Source organism: Choloepus didactylus, chromosome 8 (assembly GCF_015220235.1).
Source record: "Choloepus didactylus isolate mChoDid1 chromosome 8, mChoDid1.pri, whole genome shotgun sequence".
Classification (NCBI taxonomy): Eukaryota; Metazoa; Chordata; class Mammalia; order Pilosa; family Megalonychidae; genus Choloepus; species Choloepus didactylus.
This window is the reverse complement of record NC_051314.1, coordinates 144852632-144867604: the sequence shown is the minus strand read 5'-3', so window position 1 is coordinate 144867604 and position 14973 is coordinate 144852632. Positions and strand designations below refer to the sequence as shown.

General features: G+C 40.9%; 1 protein-coding gene across 2 annotated transcripts; it reads left to right on the top strand.

The window, feature by feature from the left end:
- The first annotated feature begins 5033 nt into the window (after positions 1-5033).
- On the top strand, positions 5034-13385 carry ACBD7 (acyl-CoA binding domain containing 7). Of its 2 annotated transcripts, none has more exons than XM_037847680.1 (4): positions 5034-5142; positions 12799-12916; positions 13023-13085; positions 13172-13385. In XM_037847680.1, exons 1-4 carry the CDS (start codon positions 5131-5133, stop codon positions 13243-13245), a joined length of 267 nt encoding a protein of 88 aa, XP_037703608.1. In that variant the 5' UTR covers positions 5034-5130; the 3' UTR covers positions 13246-13385. The 2 variants fall into 2 exon arrangements, with proteins under 2 accessions (XP_037703608.1, XP_037703607.1); XM_037847679.1 differs by having other exon boundaries at positions 12799-12919.
- Positions 13386-14973: the final 1588 nt, after the last annotated feature.

Sequence of the window (14973 nt, the reverse complement as noted above, 5' to 3'; positions counted from 1 at the left end):
ACTTTAAGTCAAAAGCTGTTAAACAGACAAAGCAGGATATTTTATCTATACATGTTATAGCTATATAAAAGGTCCAATTCATCAAGAATATATAACAATTATAAACATACATGCAACAAATAGCAGAACACCAAAATACATGACACAAACATTGACAGAATTGAAGAGAAAAAGTTCTATAATAGTAGGAGAGTTCAATCCACCACTTTTAATAGTGGGTAAAATACCTACGAAGAAGATAAATAAGGAAAGAGAGGACTTGAACAATAATATAAACCAACTAGACCTAATAGTCATGTATGCATGCACTTCACCCAAAAATATCTGAATACACATTCTTCTCAAATACACTTGGACTATTCTCCAGAATAGAACTCATGTTAGACCACAACACAGATCTCAATAAATTTAAAATATTGAATTCATACAAAGGATCTTTTCTCTGCCCGTGATGGAATGAAGCTAGAAATCAATAACAAAAAGAAAACTGGAAAATTCACAGATACGTGGAATTTAAACAACACACTCTTAAACAACCAATATGTCAATGAAAAATTCACAAGATTAATTAGGAAATACATAGAAATTAATGGAAAAAAAAATCATAACATGCCCAGGAAAACAACTAGACCTAACAGACATATATAAGACAGAGCACCCAATGAAAACATAATACACAATTATTTTCAAGTGCAGATGGATAATTCTCCATGATAGACCATATGTTAACTCACAAAACAAGTCTCAATAAATTAAAAAATATTGAAATTATATAAAGTGTATTTTCTCTGACCACAAAAGGATGAAGCTAGAAATCAATAACAGAGGGACAAATGGAAAATTCACATATATGTAGAAACTAAACAACATACTCTTAAACAACCAATGGGTTACAGAGAGAATCAAAAGTGAAATTAGGAAATATCTTGAGGCAAATGAAAATGAAAATATAACATACCAAAACTTATGGGATGCAGCAAATGCAGTGCTGAGAGGGAAATTTATAGCTCTAAATGCTTACATTAAAAAAGAAGAAAGAGTTCAAATCAGAGACCTAACCTCAAACCTGGAAGAACTAGAAAAAGAAGTGCAAACAAGGATAAGGAAGGAAATAACAAAGATTAGAGCAGAGATAAATTAAATAGAAAACCATAAAACAATACAGAGAATCAACAAAATCAAAGTTGGCTCTGGAAAAGATCAACAAAATTGACAACCTTGGCTAGACTGACAAAAAAAGAGAGAGGATACAAACAATGAAAATCAAAAATGAAAAGGAGATACGACTACTGATCCCACAAAAATAAAAAGGATTATCAGGGTACTATGAACAACTGCAAGCCAACAAATTAGATAACCTAGATGAAATGGACAAGTCTTTAGAAGCACAAAAACTACCTATGCTGACTCAAGAAGAAACAGAAGATCTCAACAAATCAATTACTAATAAAGAAATTGAATCAGTAATTAACTCCCCCCCCCCCCAATGCTCAGCATTCCTATTTGGAATATAGAAATGTTTTGGTAATGGATGGTGGTGATGGTAGGACAATACTGTGAACATAATTAACAGCACTGAATTACATACCGGAATATAATTAAAATGGGAAATGTTGGATTGTATATATGGCAACACAATAACATTTTAAAAAGAATCCATGGAACTACTTACAAACAGTGAGCCCTAAATTAAACCATGGACTTTAATTAATAGTGTAATTACAAAAATGTGCTATCATCAATTGTAATAAATGTTCCACACCAATGCAAGGTGTTGGTGGTGGGGTTGTGTATGAGAATCCTGTATTTTATGCATGACTGTTTTGTAAACCTACAACTTCTCTAATAAGGAAAAAATACACAACATACCAAAATTTATGGGATACAAGGTGCATAGTGCTCAGAGGGGATTTTATAGCTGTCAATGCCTTCATTTAAAAAGAAGGACCTCAAGTCAATAACCTATCTTCACCCTTGAGAAACTAGAAAAAGCTGAGCAAACTAAACCCTAAGTTAGCAGAAGGAAGGAAATAGCAATGAATAGAGAAGAGATAAATGAAGTAGGGATCAGAAAAACAATAAAAAGGATCAATGAAACCAGAAGTTGGTTCTTTGAAAAGATTAACAAAATGACAACTCTTTAGGTATACTGACAAAGAAAAAGGAGACACAAATCAAATCAGATGAAAGTGGGAACATTACTACAGACCTTACAGAAATAAAAAAAAGTTACACTGTGAGCAATTGTATGCCAACAAATTAGATAGTCTAGATGAAATGGACTAATTCTTAGAAACACAAAAATTACCTAAAATGACTAAAGAAGACATAAAAAAAAATCTCAACCTACCAATAAAAATAAAGAGATTAAATCAGCAATCAAAAGCTTCCCAACAAGGAAAAGTCCAGGACCAGATGACTTCACTGGTGAACTTTAACAAACATTCCAAGAATTAACACTAATCTTGCTCAAACTATCCTCCAAAATTGAAGAGGATGGAAGACTTCCTATCTCATTCTATGAGACCAGTATTCTTCTGATGCCAAACCCAAATAAAGACCAAAAGTAGATTGGAGATTAGAGAATGGGTGGATGGGGTGGTGGTGAGGGGAAGGGATAGTAGTGGGGAGCTATTGCATCTTAGTGGTGCAAAGTTTCTATGTGGGGTGATGAAAAGTTTTGATAATAGATGGTAACACAACATTGTGAATCCAATTAATGCCACTGAATTGTATACATAAAAATGGTTAAAATGGAAATTTTATGTTAAAGTTATCTATATTACCACCATTTAAAAAATTATAAACTTGCTTAGAAATATATAAAAGACATGCAGGATCTTCAAGGGGGACAATTAGAAAACATTTTCTGAAGACACTAAATGAAATAACAACTTTAAAAAGATGTATTAGTCATGAGTAGTAAAACTGTGTCATAAAGATATCAGCTCCCTCCTGCCCATTTCCCAAATGATGTAGAGTTTCAGTGTAATTACAAGAAAATTTTTCTTTTGTGGAACTTGGGACATGAATGCTAAAATTTACATGAAAAAGCAAAGGGGACAACCAAGCCTTTCCATAAAAGAACTTATTAGACACCTGTACTGGTTTGTATACATTACATCCCCCCAAAAAGCCATGTTCTTTGATGCAATCTTGTGGGGACAGACATGTCAGTGTTGATTAAGTTGGAACGTCTGGATTAGGTTGTTTCCATGGAGATGTGACCCAGCCAACTGTGGGTGATGACTCTGGATAATTTCCACGGAGGTGTGGCCCTGCCCATTCAGCCTGGGCCTTGATTAGTTCACTGGAGCTCTATATAAGCTCAGACAGAAGGAGGGAGCTTGCTACAGTCAAGAGGGACACTTCGAAGACTGCACAGGAGCTGAGAGAGGAGCTATAACTGAGACAGACATTTTGAAGAGGCGGTTGGAAGCTGATGCAGACATTTTAGAGATCACCAGTTTGAAATGCAATCTGGGAGTAAGCAGCTGCCAGCCACGTGCCTTCCCAGCTAACAGAGCTTTCCGGATGCCAATGGCCTTTGTCCAGTGAAGGCACCCTTTGTTGATGCTTTCTATTGGACACGTTATGGCCTTAAGACTGTAAACTGTGTAACCAAATAAACCCCCTTTATAAAAGCCAGTCCATTTCTGGTGTTTTGCATTCCGGCAGCATTAGCAAACTAGAACAGCACCCAATAACTATTTGAGTGAATGAATGCGGATAACAGGATGGAATGGATTTGGGAGGGACACCAGGGATTTCAAAGGTAAAGATGATGTTCTGTTTCTTAAACTGGGCAGTAGGTTCATAAACGTGCGCTTTTTATGTTTTCAAGTTTACATATATATGCATGTATATATATGTTAAGTTTATGATCCACATTTAATAAAATAGTAAACAACAACAACAACAAACACCTCCTCCGTCTTCTATCCAAATCAACCCGGTTTTCGCTGTCCCTAGTATGTTATTATCGCTGTGCAGAGGACTTCAGCATTTTCTTCGGCTCCTCTTCATCCTTGCTCTTTGAGACAAGACAGTACTGGCTCTGGCATCCCAACGGGGGAAAACAGCGCAGGAGAAGAAAATGCTTGGAAAAGAGGTCTTAGAAGAACATTCTAGACTTACAGAATAAAACGGAGTCCAGTGGGCCTTCCGTCTCCTCGACTCCTGGTTTCTTATAATGACTATAATGCCGAAATGGCTCAGCTGAAGCTACGGAGACGGAACGTCCGTGCTGCCTTTCCCTGCGGAAGCCGGGTTGTCAGTGCTCTCCCCGATGCGCCCGCAGGGCAGGCGCGCACTGAAGCTGTCTTCGTCCCCCAAGACTTTGAAAAACCATGCTAGTTTGTACTCCATTTTTTCCAACATTTGCTTTCGGTCTTTTACTTGGAATATCATTGGTCTCACCATGAAAATATTTTCAGGGATGAGAAAAAAAAAAGAGATTTACTCTGTTCACGAAACAGTAGGAAATATTTTTTAAGTGTTGTTTTACGCGAAAACAAGCTACCACACATCTGGTCCTTTCTTCTCTGTCACTGCTTGCATCTCTCTGCGTTCAAAATCAGTAACTGGCTGTTAGTCGGTTTTCATTTCTCTCGGTCACCTTTTGCGCACGCATACTGCTATTTAAAGGGAATCTGGTTCCGTTTTCTAGGAGATTTAGTGAAGTGTAACCGCAGTCGCACTTGCAGTCTGCGGGCTGGGAGCGCACCGGCCTCGCGCTCCTGGAGTCCTGCCTGGTCCAACAGGTGGCTGGTCCGCGCCTTCACCGCAATTAGGAGAAGGCTGCGGAACATGCTCAGAATGTTGGTGGTTCTGCTTTACAAAGGGGAGAGAAGACCCCAACCGCAGCCTTTCCCTTGGAAGGAAGCAGCACCTGAAGGCCAGGCAGGATGGGGTGCGCAGGTGCGCCTGGCCGCCGGGAAGGAGGGAGGAGACTGTGGGCGGGACCCCGGGGCGCGCGGGGCGGGCTCTGGACTCCGCGGTCCAGCTGGGGACGCAGCAGCAGGTTGACCCAGGGTGCGGCGCAGAGCCAGAGAGATCGGCGGCCGAGGAGCGCGTCTAAGAAGCAGGAGCGGGATCCAGACCGAAGGTTCCGCAGTTGGTGTAGCCGACATGGCCCTGCAGGTGAGCGCGTGCCAGGAGGAGGCCCTGCTCCAAAGGAGGGCGCCTGGGGCTTGGGGAGGGGCGCGGCGGGGGTAGAGAGACTCTGCTGGTGCTGAAAGTCTTCGAGGGCCCTCCACTCCTTTCCAAGATCGCAGTTGTGCACCTCGTGGGCGCTGCACCCCACCACCCCTGAACTTCCCGCACCGCAGGTGCGCACCCTGAGGACGACCCCACCGTCCCGGAGCTCCGCGAGTGCGTCCCACCCCGAGAGCGCCGCACTCCCTCTCCTAGATCGCAGATGCGCACTCCGAGGGCGCCCCACCCTTCCCGAGCGCCCAGCATCGCAGGTGTAGACAGTACCGCGGTGACCTGCTGACGACGTCCTGGTTCTCGGGGATGGCTAAGCCACCGTGCGCTAATTACAGGCCCAGGAGAGGACCGCACGGGCTCTCGGGTGCGTAGGGGCATCGGGCCCTCTTACTCCTCTTGTTTTGGGTAGTGGAGAGCGCAGGGCCGCAGCAGAGATCACATGGGCGGGGTCTTTCCTTTGCCCCCTTGCTGGTAGGCACCTCCAGAGGCTCTCGTAGGGAAGAGTTTTTCAAAACGCAGAGATCTGTAAAACTCCGGTTTCAAAATACTGTCTTTCTGGTATATGAAATCATGTATGTACAGAGTGGAAAATTTCGGAAAAGAGAACAAATATAAACTAACTACCACCACAAATTCCTTCACCCGGGTGATGTCCGCCGCTAGCTCACTAAACGTCTTTTCCCGTGTCTATGTGTGTGCATGATACAGGCACACACACATATATAGTTTTGTTCCTGCACCTAACACTATATTGTGAGCATTTTCTCATCATTAAGTAATCTTCTAAAATGTGATTTTTAAAAAAAGTCTTCATAAAACTTCATGGAATGAGCATGGCTGATTTTAACCATTTCTTCAGGCTGTTGGGTTAGGGCACAGACTCCAGTGTCATCGGGCTCAAATCCATGCCCACCCAGTCTTAGCCTATGATAGCGATTTAACGTCTTTGTGCCTCAGTTTCCCCACATAAAAATAGAGGATGAGTACTGTTAAGATTAAATGAGCTACCTGTCTTGAGCGTTGAAAACAGTGCTTGACTTATGGTTTAGTAAGGATAAGCTTGTTTTTTTTTTGTTTTTTGTTTGTTTGTTTTTGAAGTTGTTTTTGTTTGTTTGCTTTAAGAATATTTTCAGTCAAGAAGTTGAGAACACCACAGAAAATCAATATGCTAAAAGAATAGCAGTAAGGAACACCACATGGTGTTATCTATTAACAATTCATTTGAGCATTAGGAATATTGGAGGAAAATAACCTTTTCAAAGGCAACAGCCAAAAACTAGCTGACCTTTTTCCCTTTTTATAACTTAACTGGCATGTGAAAGCAATGTATACTTGTTTTCATCAAGATGCCACCAATGGCTGGCTTGGTGGATTAGTGTCATTTTGTTTATACTCCAAGAAGTGGTATTGACAGACTCCTGTGGAGGTGATAATGAAAACGGAATTTCTAATTCAGCCATAGTCTCCAAATTTCATTTTAAAATTACGATATGTTGACTTCCTCAGCAAAGGTTTCAGGAGAGCTATCAGTCATTTAAAGAATCATCTAAAGAAGTCCTAGAAGATGAAGCTAAAAGGGTGGCAGCTCCTTCAAAAAGATGCGTCTTTCTGGGTCTGATTTCTGGGTCATGATTTTACAATTGGCAAATAACTACACCCCCTCCCCCTGCCACACAGACACACAGACACACACACACACACACACACACACACACACACACACCTTTGGAGGCCAAAGAACCATGCAGTTCCTTGAATGTGTGAATTTTTGAGATTCCTAGTTCACTTGTCAGTGGGAAAAAATTGCTCAAAAGGCATTGTCAAGTCCACACATGGACTGACCAGGTATGTGGGCTTCAGAAAGCAAGGTTAGCTTAGGGTGAGAGTCAACCTCAAGGCTTTCTTTAGCTGTGGTAAAATTCAGAAGAGAGAGAAGTCAGTGCTTTTTGGTGATAAGAGGCTGGTTTCAGCTCCAGAAAGAGAGGTGCCCCCTCCTTGAGTATCAGTGGTCAAACTGGGTCTCCACTGGACTGGAGTTGTGGCCAAGGCACAGCGGAATGTGTGCATTTGACCAGGAAGGGGAGGACACAACTCCAGGAAATCAGCTCAACAAAGGCTGGAATTTCTCACTGAAGCAGCCTGCCCAAGCTGTATAGTAGCTCAGGAACATTACTGAACTGCCATTCCTTTTGCCCAGGACCCTTGGAGTTAAATGGAAAAAGCTGTCTCTCTCTTATGATAATTTTTATGAACCTCTTAACATCCATCCCCTTATTAATTCATCCAACAAGTGGGAGCTGGGTTCAGACCTGGCTCGGGCCACCGGCCAGCACTCTGAAAAGGCACTGCAGCTGTCACAAAGATGAGCATTTGTGCCTGCCCCTACCGTGGCTACGTGGGGAGCAAACAAATAAATCGCATGCATGCCTTTATGTAGAGCCCTGATAAATGGGGTCCCTGCTGCCCGGAACAACTTTCCTGGCTCCCGTACATCCGAAAGTGCTTCCTGACCCAGGCTCAGCTCCACCGCCTCTGGAGAGACTCTTATACACCCTCGCCCTGTCGTGAAGCCGCTTCCTCCCTGGTGCTCCTAGAGCGCCTGGCCAGCCAGGTCCCCACGGGGCCAAGTGTCACACGGGCGCGGCTGACTACCGGATTCCCACCAGCCTCTGTTCCTTGAGAGCGGCGGTTCTGTCCACACCGTCTGCCCAGCACAGGTGGCCCATCCCAGGTGTTCAGTGCAGTTGTTAAATAGTGTGATGCCGAGATGAGCTCTGGGAGGACAGGAACATAGGCTTTCTGGACCTATTTAACCCTAACACCTCCCCTCTGAGATGGTTATTTCGTTCCTTCCACTGAGGTTGAACTTCAGGGGAGCTTTGTCCTGGCAGAATATCCCACAGCAGTGTGTCTCAGTGCTGGAATCCCAACCCTGGGGTCCTGGCAGGGTTGGCATTCTCCCCACCATGGGGTGCCCTGGTTGGGAAGGACAGATAGCTTAGAGAGGGGCACTGGGACCTGAGGTGGGAACGCCAGAGGAGCACACTCTGGGCAGAAAGAGTGATTCCAGAGTGGGGGGGGGGGTCTCCACGAGGCTGGGAGGAAGGACGGGAAACCATGTCAGGGGCTGAGCTCTTTTGCAGAGAAGGTCCAAGGCTTTGATGAGATTTTTTTTTCTTAATTTTTTTTATTAGAGAAGTTGTAGGTTATATAAAAATCATGCATAAAATACATATACCACCTTACTATTAACATTTTGCATTAATGTGGCACATTTGCTACAATCGGTGAAAGAACATTCTAATTGTACTGTTAACTATAATCCATTTTTTACATTATCTCTTTGTTTTTTATTCATTTTTATTGAGGTATATTCACATACCATGCAGTCATACAAAGCATACATTCAGTTGTTCATAGTACCATTATATAGTTGTGTGTTCATCACCAAAATTAATTTTTGAACATTTTCATTACCACACACAAAAATAATAAGAATAAAAATTAAAGTGAAAATGAATAATTAAAATTAAAAAGAACACTGGGAGTTTTTTTGTTTTCTTTTGTTTTGTTGTAGTTTTTTTTTTTTGCCCCCAGTTTTCTAATCCATCCATACACTGGACAAAGGGGAGTGTGGTCCATATGACTTTCCCAATCACACTGTCACCCCTCATAAGTTACATTAAAACAACATCTTAACAATATTTAGTCTTCCAATCCATGAACACAGAATATCTTTCCATTTATTTAGGTATTCTTTAATTTTTTTCAGCAGTATTTTGTAGTTTTCTGTGTACAAGTTCTTTACATCCTTTGTTAGATTTATTCCTAGATATCTGATTTTTTTAGTTGCTATTGTAAATGGAATTTTTTCCTTGGTTTCTGCTTCAGATTGTTCATTCTAGTGTATAGAAAACGCTGATTTTTGCGTGTTAATCTTATGCCACGCCACTTTGCTGAATTCATTTATTAGCTCTAGTAACTTTGTTGTGGATCCTGTATATAGGATCATGCCATCTGTAAATAGGGAAAGTTTTATTTCTTCCCTACCAATCTGGATGTCTTTTACTTCTATTTCTTGCCTAATTGCTCTGACTGGAACTTCCAGTTCAATTTTTTTTCCTTGTTTTTTTTCTTTTTAATAATTCAATTTTATTGAGATATCTTCACATGCCATGCAGTCATACAAAGTGTACAATGAATTGTTCACAGTACTACCATACAGTTGTGCTTCCATCACCAAAATTAATTTTTGAACATTTTCATTACCACACACACAAAATTAATAAGAATAAAAATTAAAGTGAAAAAGAACAATTAAAGTAAAAAAGAACACTGGGTGCTTTTTTTTTTTTGCCCCCGTTTTTGTACTCATCCATCCATACACTGGACAAAGGGAAGTGTGATCCACATGGCTTTCCCAATCACATTGTCACCCCTCATAAGCTACATTTTTATAGAATAGTCTTCAAGATTCAAGGGTTCTGGGTTGTAGTTTGATAGTTTCAGGTATTTACTGCTAGCTATTCCAATTCATTAGAACTTAAAAAGGGTTATCTATATTGTGCATAAGAGTGCCCACCAGAGTGACCTCTCGGCTCCTTTTGGAATCTCTCAGCCACTGAAACTTATTTCATTTCCTTTCACATCCCCCTTTTGGCTAAGAAGATGTTCTCCATCACACAATGCCAGGTCCAGATTCATCCCTGGGAGTCTTATTCCACGTTGCCGGGGTATTTACACCCCTGGGTGTCAGATCCCACATAGAAGGGAGGGCAGTGATTTCATCTGCCAAGTTGGCTTAGCTAGAGAGAGAGGGCCACATCTGAGCAACAAAGATTACATTATCTCTTTCTATTTATTTTTTTATTATAGAGGTAGGTTTACAGAAAAATCATGTAAAAAAATACAATGCCCTCATATAGCCCCCTGTTGTTGATACTTTGCATTAATGTGCTACCTTTGTTACAACTGATGTAAGAATACTAAAATTTTCCTGTTAACTATAGTCCAAGTTTACATTAGGTGTATTTTTCCAATATACCACCCTATTATTAACTCCTGGCATTAGTGTGCTACACTTGTAAAGATTCATGAAAGAATATTTTTATACTTGTACTATTAACTATAGTACATTATTTATAATAGGGTTCACTGTGTTATACAGTCCTATGTTTTATTTTTAAGTTTTTATTCTAGTAACATATATATGACCTAAAAATTTCTCTTTTAACTGCATTCACATATAAAATTCAGTGCTGTTCTTTACACTCACAATATTTTGCTACCTTCATCACCATCCATTTCTAAAACTTTGCAATGAACCTAAATAGAATTTGACTACAAATTAAACATCAACTTCCCATTTTCTACCCCCAACCTAGCACAACCAGGAGTTTTTATAGTCCTGGTTCTTGAGTTAATTTTTATATTGTGTAAGTTAGGGGTCATCATTTGATTAGATTTTCTGTACCCCCCTTCTAAATGCAAAGAACGATTTTCCAGAAGCTCTTTCCAGAGAGGCAGGAACCCAGCATATTTTTTGAAGAGCCTTAGAATTCGAAACGAGCTTTAGCTTGCCAAAAGCAATTGAATTGCTGTCATTGGAAAGTGGCATGGATCCTCACCAAACACAAGATACCTGCGAAGCTTGATACAGGCAAGGGGCAGGTCCCCGTCACTCCCGTAAAAGCCCTGACCTCCTTTGTCCTTTGGAAGGCCTGCAGGCATGCAGTAATGTAATCCTTTTCTTATTTATAACCACAATAATTGCACATTACAGAACATTTGGAAAATATGGAAAGTATCAACAAAATCGGAAAACGTCAGTAATCAGAGGCAATTACTGTTAACGTAGTATATTTCTTTCTAGTCTTTATTTTCCCACACAACTTACAAAGCTGAGTGCTTAAAAACAATCTGGTAATCTTTGTTAAATCATCAACTAAAAGGCTATTTTTAATGTCTTGCTTAGGTGTAATTTTTTTTCAGGTTTTTCTAGAACTGGTTTTTTTGTTTTTGTTTTTGTTGTTGTTGTTTTTTCCCCAGGTAGCCTTATAGTCCGAGTGCTCAGGACTGTTTTGAGTGCTTTACGCATGTTGCCTTATTTAAATCCACACCCCACCCCACCAACAATTTGATGGTACCATATTTCAGATGAAGAAGCAGACACAGAGAGGTTAAGTAACTTGCTCAAGGTCACACAGCTCTTCAGTGACCAAGGCAGTCTAGACCCAAGGTGGTCTAGCCCCAGATAACTATGATGTAATGTGTAAAGCCACTGACACTTGCCTTGCAAGACCATAACAGAAGTGAGGCAGGGGCTTGCCCTTATATCATCTGTGCTATTCAGCAACCTGTAAGGGGACTAGAGCATTTTCTGTTTCAGTGGGAGACCCTGGTCTCCAGTCCACAGGTGATTTTTGTTTATCACAAAGCAATTGTTCTCATTGCGCTACTGTTCTGTTTTTGGGGCTGGATGGAAATTTTACCAGCATCTCTGCTGAGCTCAGTGAGTTCTGATGTTACAGTGAGGACGCTTGGCTTTCTCTGCCAGGCCTTTGGATCAAAAGGGATTTTCTAGCATTGGAGAAGGAAATATTGGCGGCGGAGGGGGGGGGGAGTTGTAGAATGCCAAATGCCTCTTTAGCTTTCCTGGTTTGATACCCAGGCTATTGGCAATTCCTGTTTATTTCTAATTGAAAACAGACACCTTGAGGTAAGATACAGTTTATATTAAAATTAAAAGAATAGAAAAATTCTGATAAGGAAAATAATCACCAAAGCCCTTTGTAAAGTATCAACTAGGAGGTTAAAAGGTGGACGGGATGCAGGGTTGGGAGATGCCCCAGGCTGCGGGGGAGGCAACGCTGATTCTTCCCTGTGGGAAATATCCCAAGAGGTGGCCCTGGGGAGGCAGGCAGCTCTGGGTTTCATTGTAGGTTGGGAACGGGGCTGACGAGCTTTACTACTCAGGAAACTCACTTCTTTTAGCCTGTCAGCTGGAAGTTGGCTAAACAATGTTTCTTTTCTGGAAATCGGTTGAATAAGTCTTAATTTGGGTCCCAGTGTTTTAAGGAATCTCTCCAAGCACATTGACTCATCAAAAGTACTGCCCTCAGAGACAACTCCAGTCTACTACACAGGTATGAATAATTTTAACAGTTTTGAAGAACATGGGCATACAGGCACCGAAAGAGAAAGGACCTGGCCAAGGTATGGAACCATAGCAAAGTTGCTGCCGAAAAAGTGCCTTTCGGAAGAAGAGGTCCGCGGGGGACTGAGCGAGTGGCACTGGATGTAGCAACTTCTGCCTTGTAGCATAGATAAGTTGAATGCCTCCGGTGTTAATAATTTTATTTAGTTCCCCACATTTTGTTGATATATCAGGTAAGTGCCAGGAGAACCATCCATGAGCTAAAACAAGTTAAGACAGTTCTGGTGGAACCAGGGCAGTCATGGGCCATTTCTATTGAAACCTTCCTCCTCCTTCCAGAGTCCCCACTGCTTAGTGTAAACGCCCCCAGAGGATGATGTGCCTGTCCCAACTTGGCAAATGTACTGTGCACCTTGTTTCTTTTGCTCTAGGCTGATTTTGACAGGGCTGCGGAAGATGTGAGGAAGCTGAAGACAAGGCCAGACGATGAAGAGCTGAAGGAGCTCTACGGGCTCTACAAACAGTCTGTGATTGGAGACATCAACATCGGTAGTATGTCATCATATTAAAATCACATGCCCTTAGTTCGGACAACGTTTACAGAAGCCCATAGTAAAACATAAACTTGTAATTTTGTCTGCCCTTCTTTTGGCAGAGTGTCCAGTGATGCTTGACCTAAAAGGCAAGGCTAAGTGGGAAGCATGGAACCTCCAAAAAGGTTTTTAATTCTTAAACAAGTTAAAACGAACTTTCTTAATTTCCAAATATGCCAAGCCATGTGATCATCTCTTTGTATTTTTCTAGGGTTGTCAAAGGAAGATGCCATGAGTGCCTACATTTCTAAAGCAAAACAGCTGATAGAAAAATATGGAATCTAGAAGTCAGCCTATGAGAAACTTTCCCTTTTGAAATCTTCATAGTGGTATCAGGATCTAAGATTTGGGTGGTAAATGCACTGTGAACTCTCCAGGTATCATGTATGTTTTTGCTGTTAATGTGAATTGTAATACTTATTTAGAAGTATGCTGAAACTACCTATTTAAATAAATTGTACTTGCTTAAACCAGGCAGTTTTTAAACTTCTTTGAAAAAAATCTTTGCTCTGGGAGTGTGAGCACCAAACATTAGCAACTGTTTGTTCTTTTGGCTTATCTGTTTTCCTACAATGAGTTAATATTAAAGGAGCATAATAAAAACAAGATCATTGCTCTGTGACACCAGGAGGCTGTGGGTGTCATATGGAAGCAAAACTTTGGAATCACAGACAGACCTGGTTCAAGTCCTCATTCTATGATTTATTTTCTGGGTGACCTAGGGCAACTTCCTGTAGAATAAGGAAAACATTACCAGTCTCACAAAGTTGTGGTAAGAGTTGAATGAGATAACTGTAATTTTTTATCCTCATTCCTGCATTTAAAATAAATTCTATATAAAACATAAAAAAAATAAGCTGAAAATGTTCACCACCACCACCATAACAACAAAGCAAACTTATGTGTCTATCTACATTTCTTCAAGAAAGAAAAAAGCCATCATGGAAACACCTACCATTTTTTTCTTTAAATTTTTACACTTAAGACACAAATCAGAAAATCAAACTAAACTGTGGTATATAGTGATAACTGGTACAGCTTCTGGACCTCTCGTGTTCAGCTTTATCAGAGTGAAAATGCAGAATCTGGAATATCATATTGCCTCAATACTTGATCTTTCTTGCTGATACCCAAGCTCTCTAAAAGAAGATAGTCTCATTGTTAATGTTTCTAAAGCCTGCCTGAGCTCTCACAGGTAAATATCCCGAAAGTCAGTGGATCCTATTTCCTGCATAAGGATTTGGTATAGTATAACCAGAGGGACAGATTGAGTTCATGTTACTTTAAAACAATCTAAGCTGATTTTTAATCTGGAATATTTTGGAGTGTAAGGATGATTCCCGTCTTTCCTAAGTTTTCTACAAAGATAGCCTGAAGTCATTGACAATGAAGTTGAGACCCAGGGAAGGCTATACCTGGACTTGAGTTCTCCAGTCAAGGGCTTGGGAACTCAGAATGATTGCCACTTGGACTTCATCTCCAACAGGTAGAGAGGTAGAAGAGAAAGCCCACCCCAAAAGCCTGGCTTTGTCCACATTAGGAAACTCCCATTTGTGGACTATTGACCAAAAATTTTCCAATTAATAATCATGAATCCGAATTACTTTTGTATGAACCCTTCAGTGAGGAAGCCCTGGAAATAGTATCAAATTGACGTGTAAAGCGCAACACATAGTAAATAGGTCTAATTTGTTTGAGGCTATTCTTAGCCCAATTTTATTATGTGACTTGTAACTTAAAACCCCTCCAACCAAGATTCCAAAAGGAGCTGAGAGGTCACTCTGGTGGGCACTCTTACGCACAATATAGACAACCCTTTTTAGGTTCTGATGAATTGGAATAGCTAGCAGTAAATACCTGAAACTATCAAACTACAACCCAGAACCCATGAATCTTGAAGACGATTATATAAAAATGTAGCTTGTGAGGGGTGACAATGTGATTGGGAAAGCCATGTGGACCACACTCCCTTTGTCTAGTTAACAGATGGATGAGCAGAAAAAGGGGGGAAGA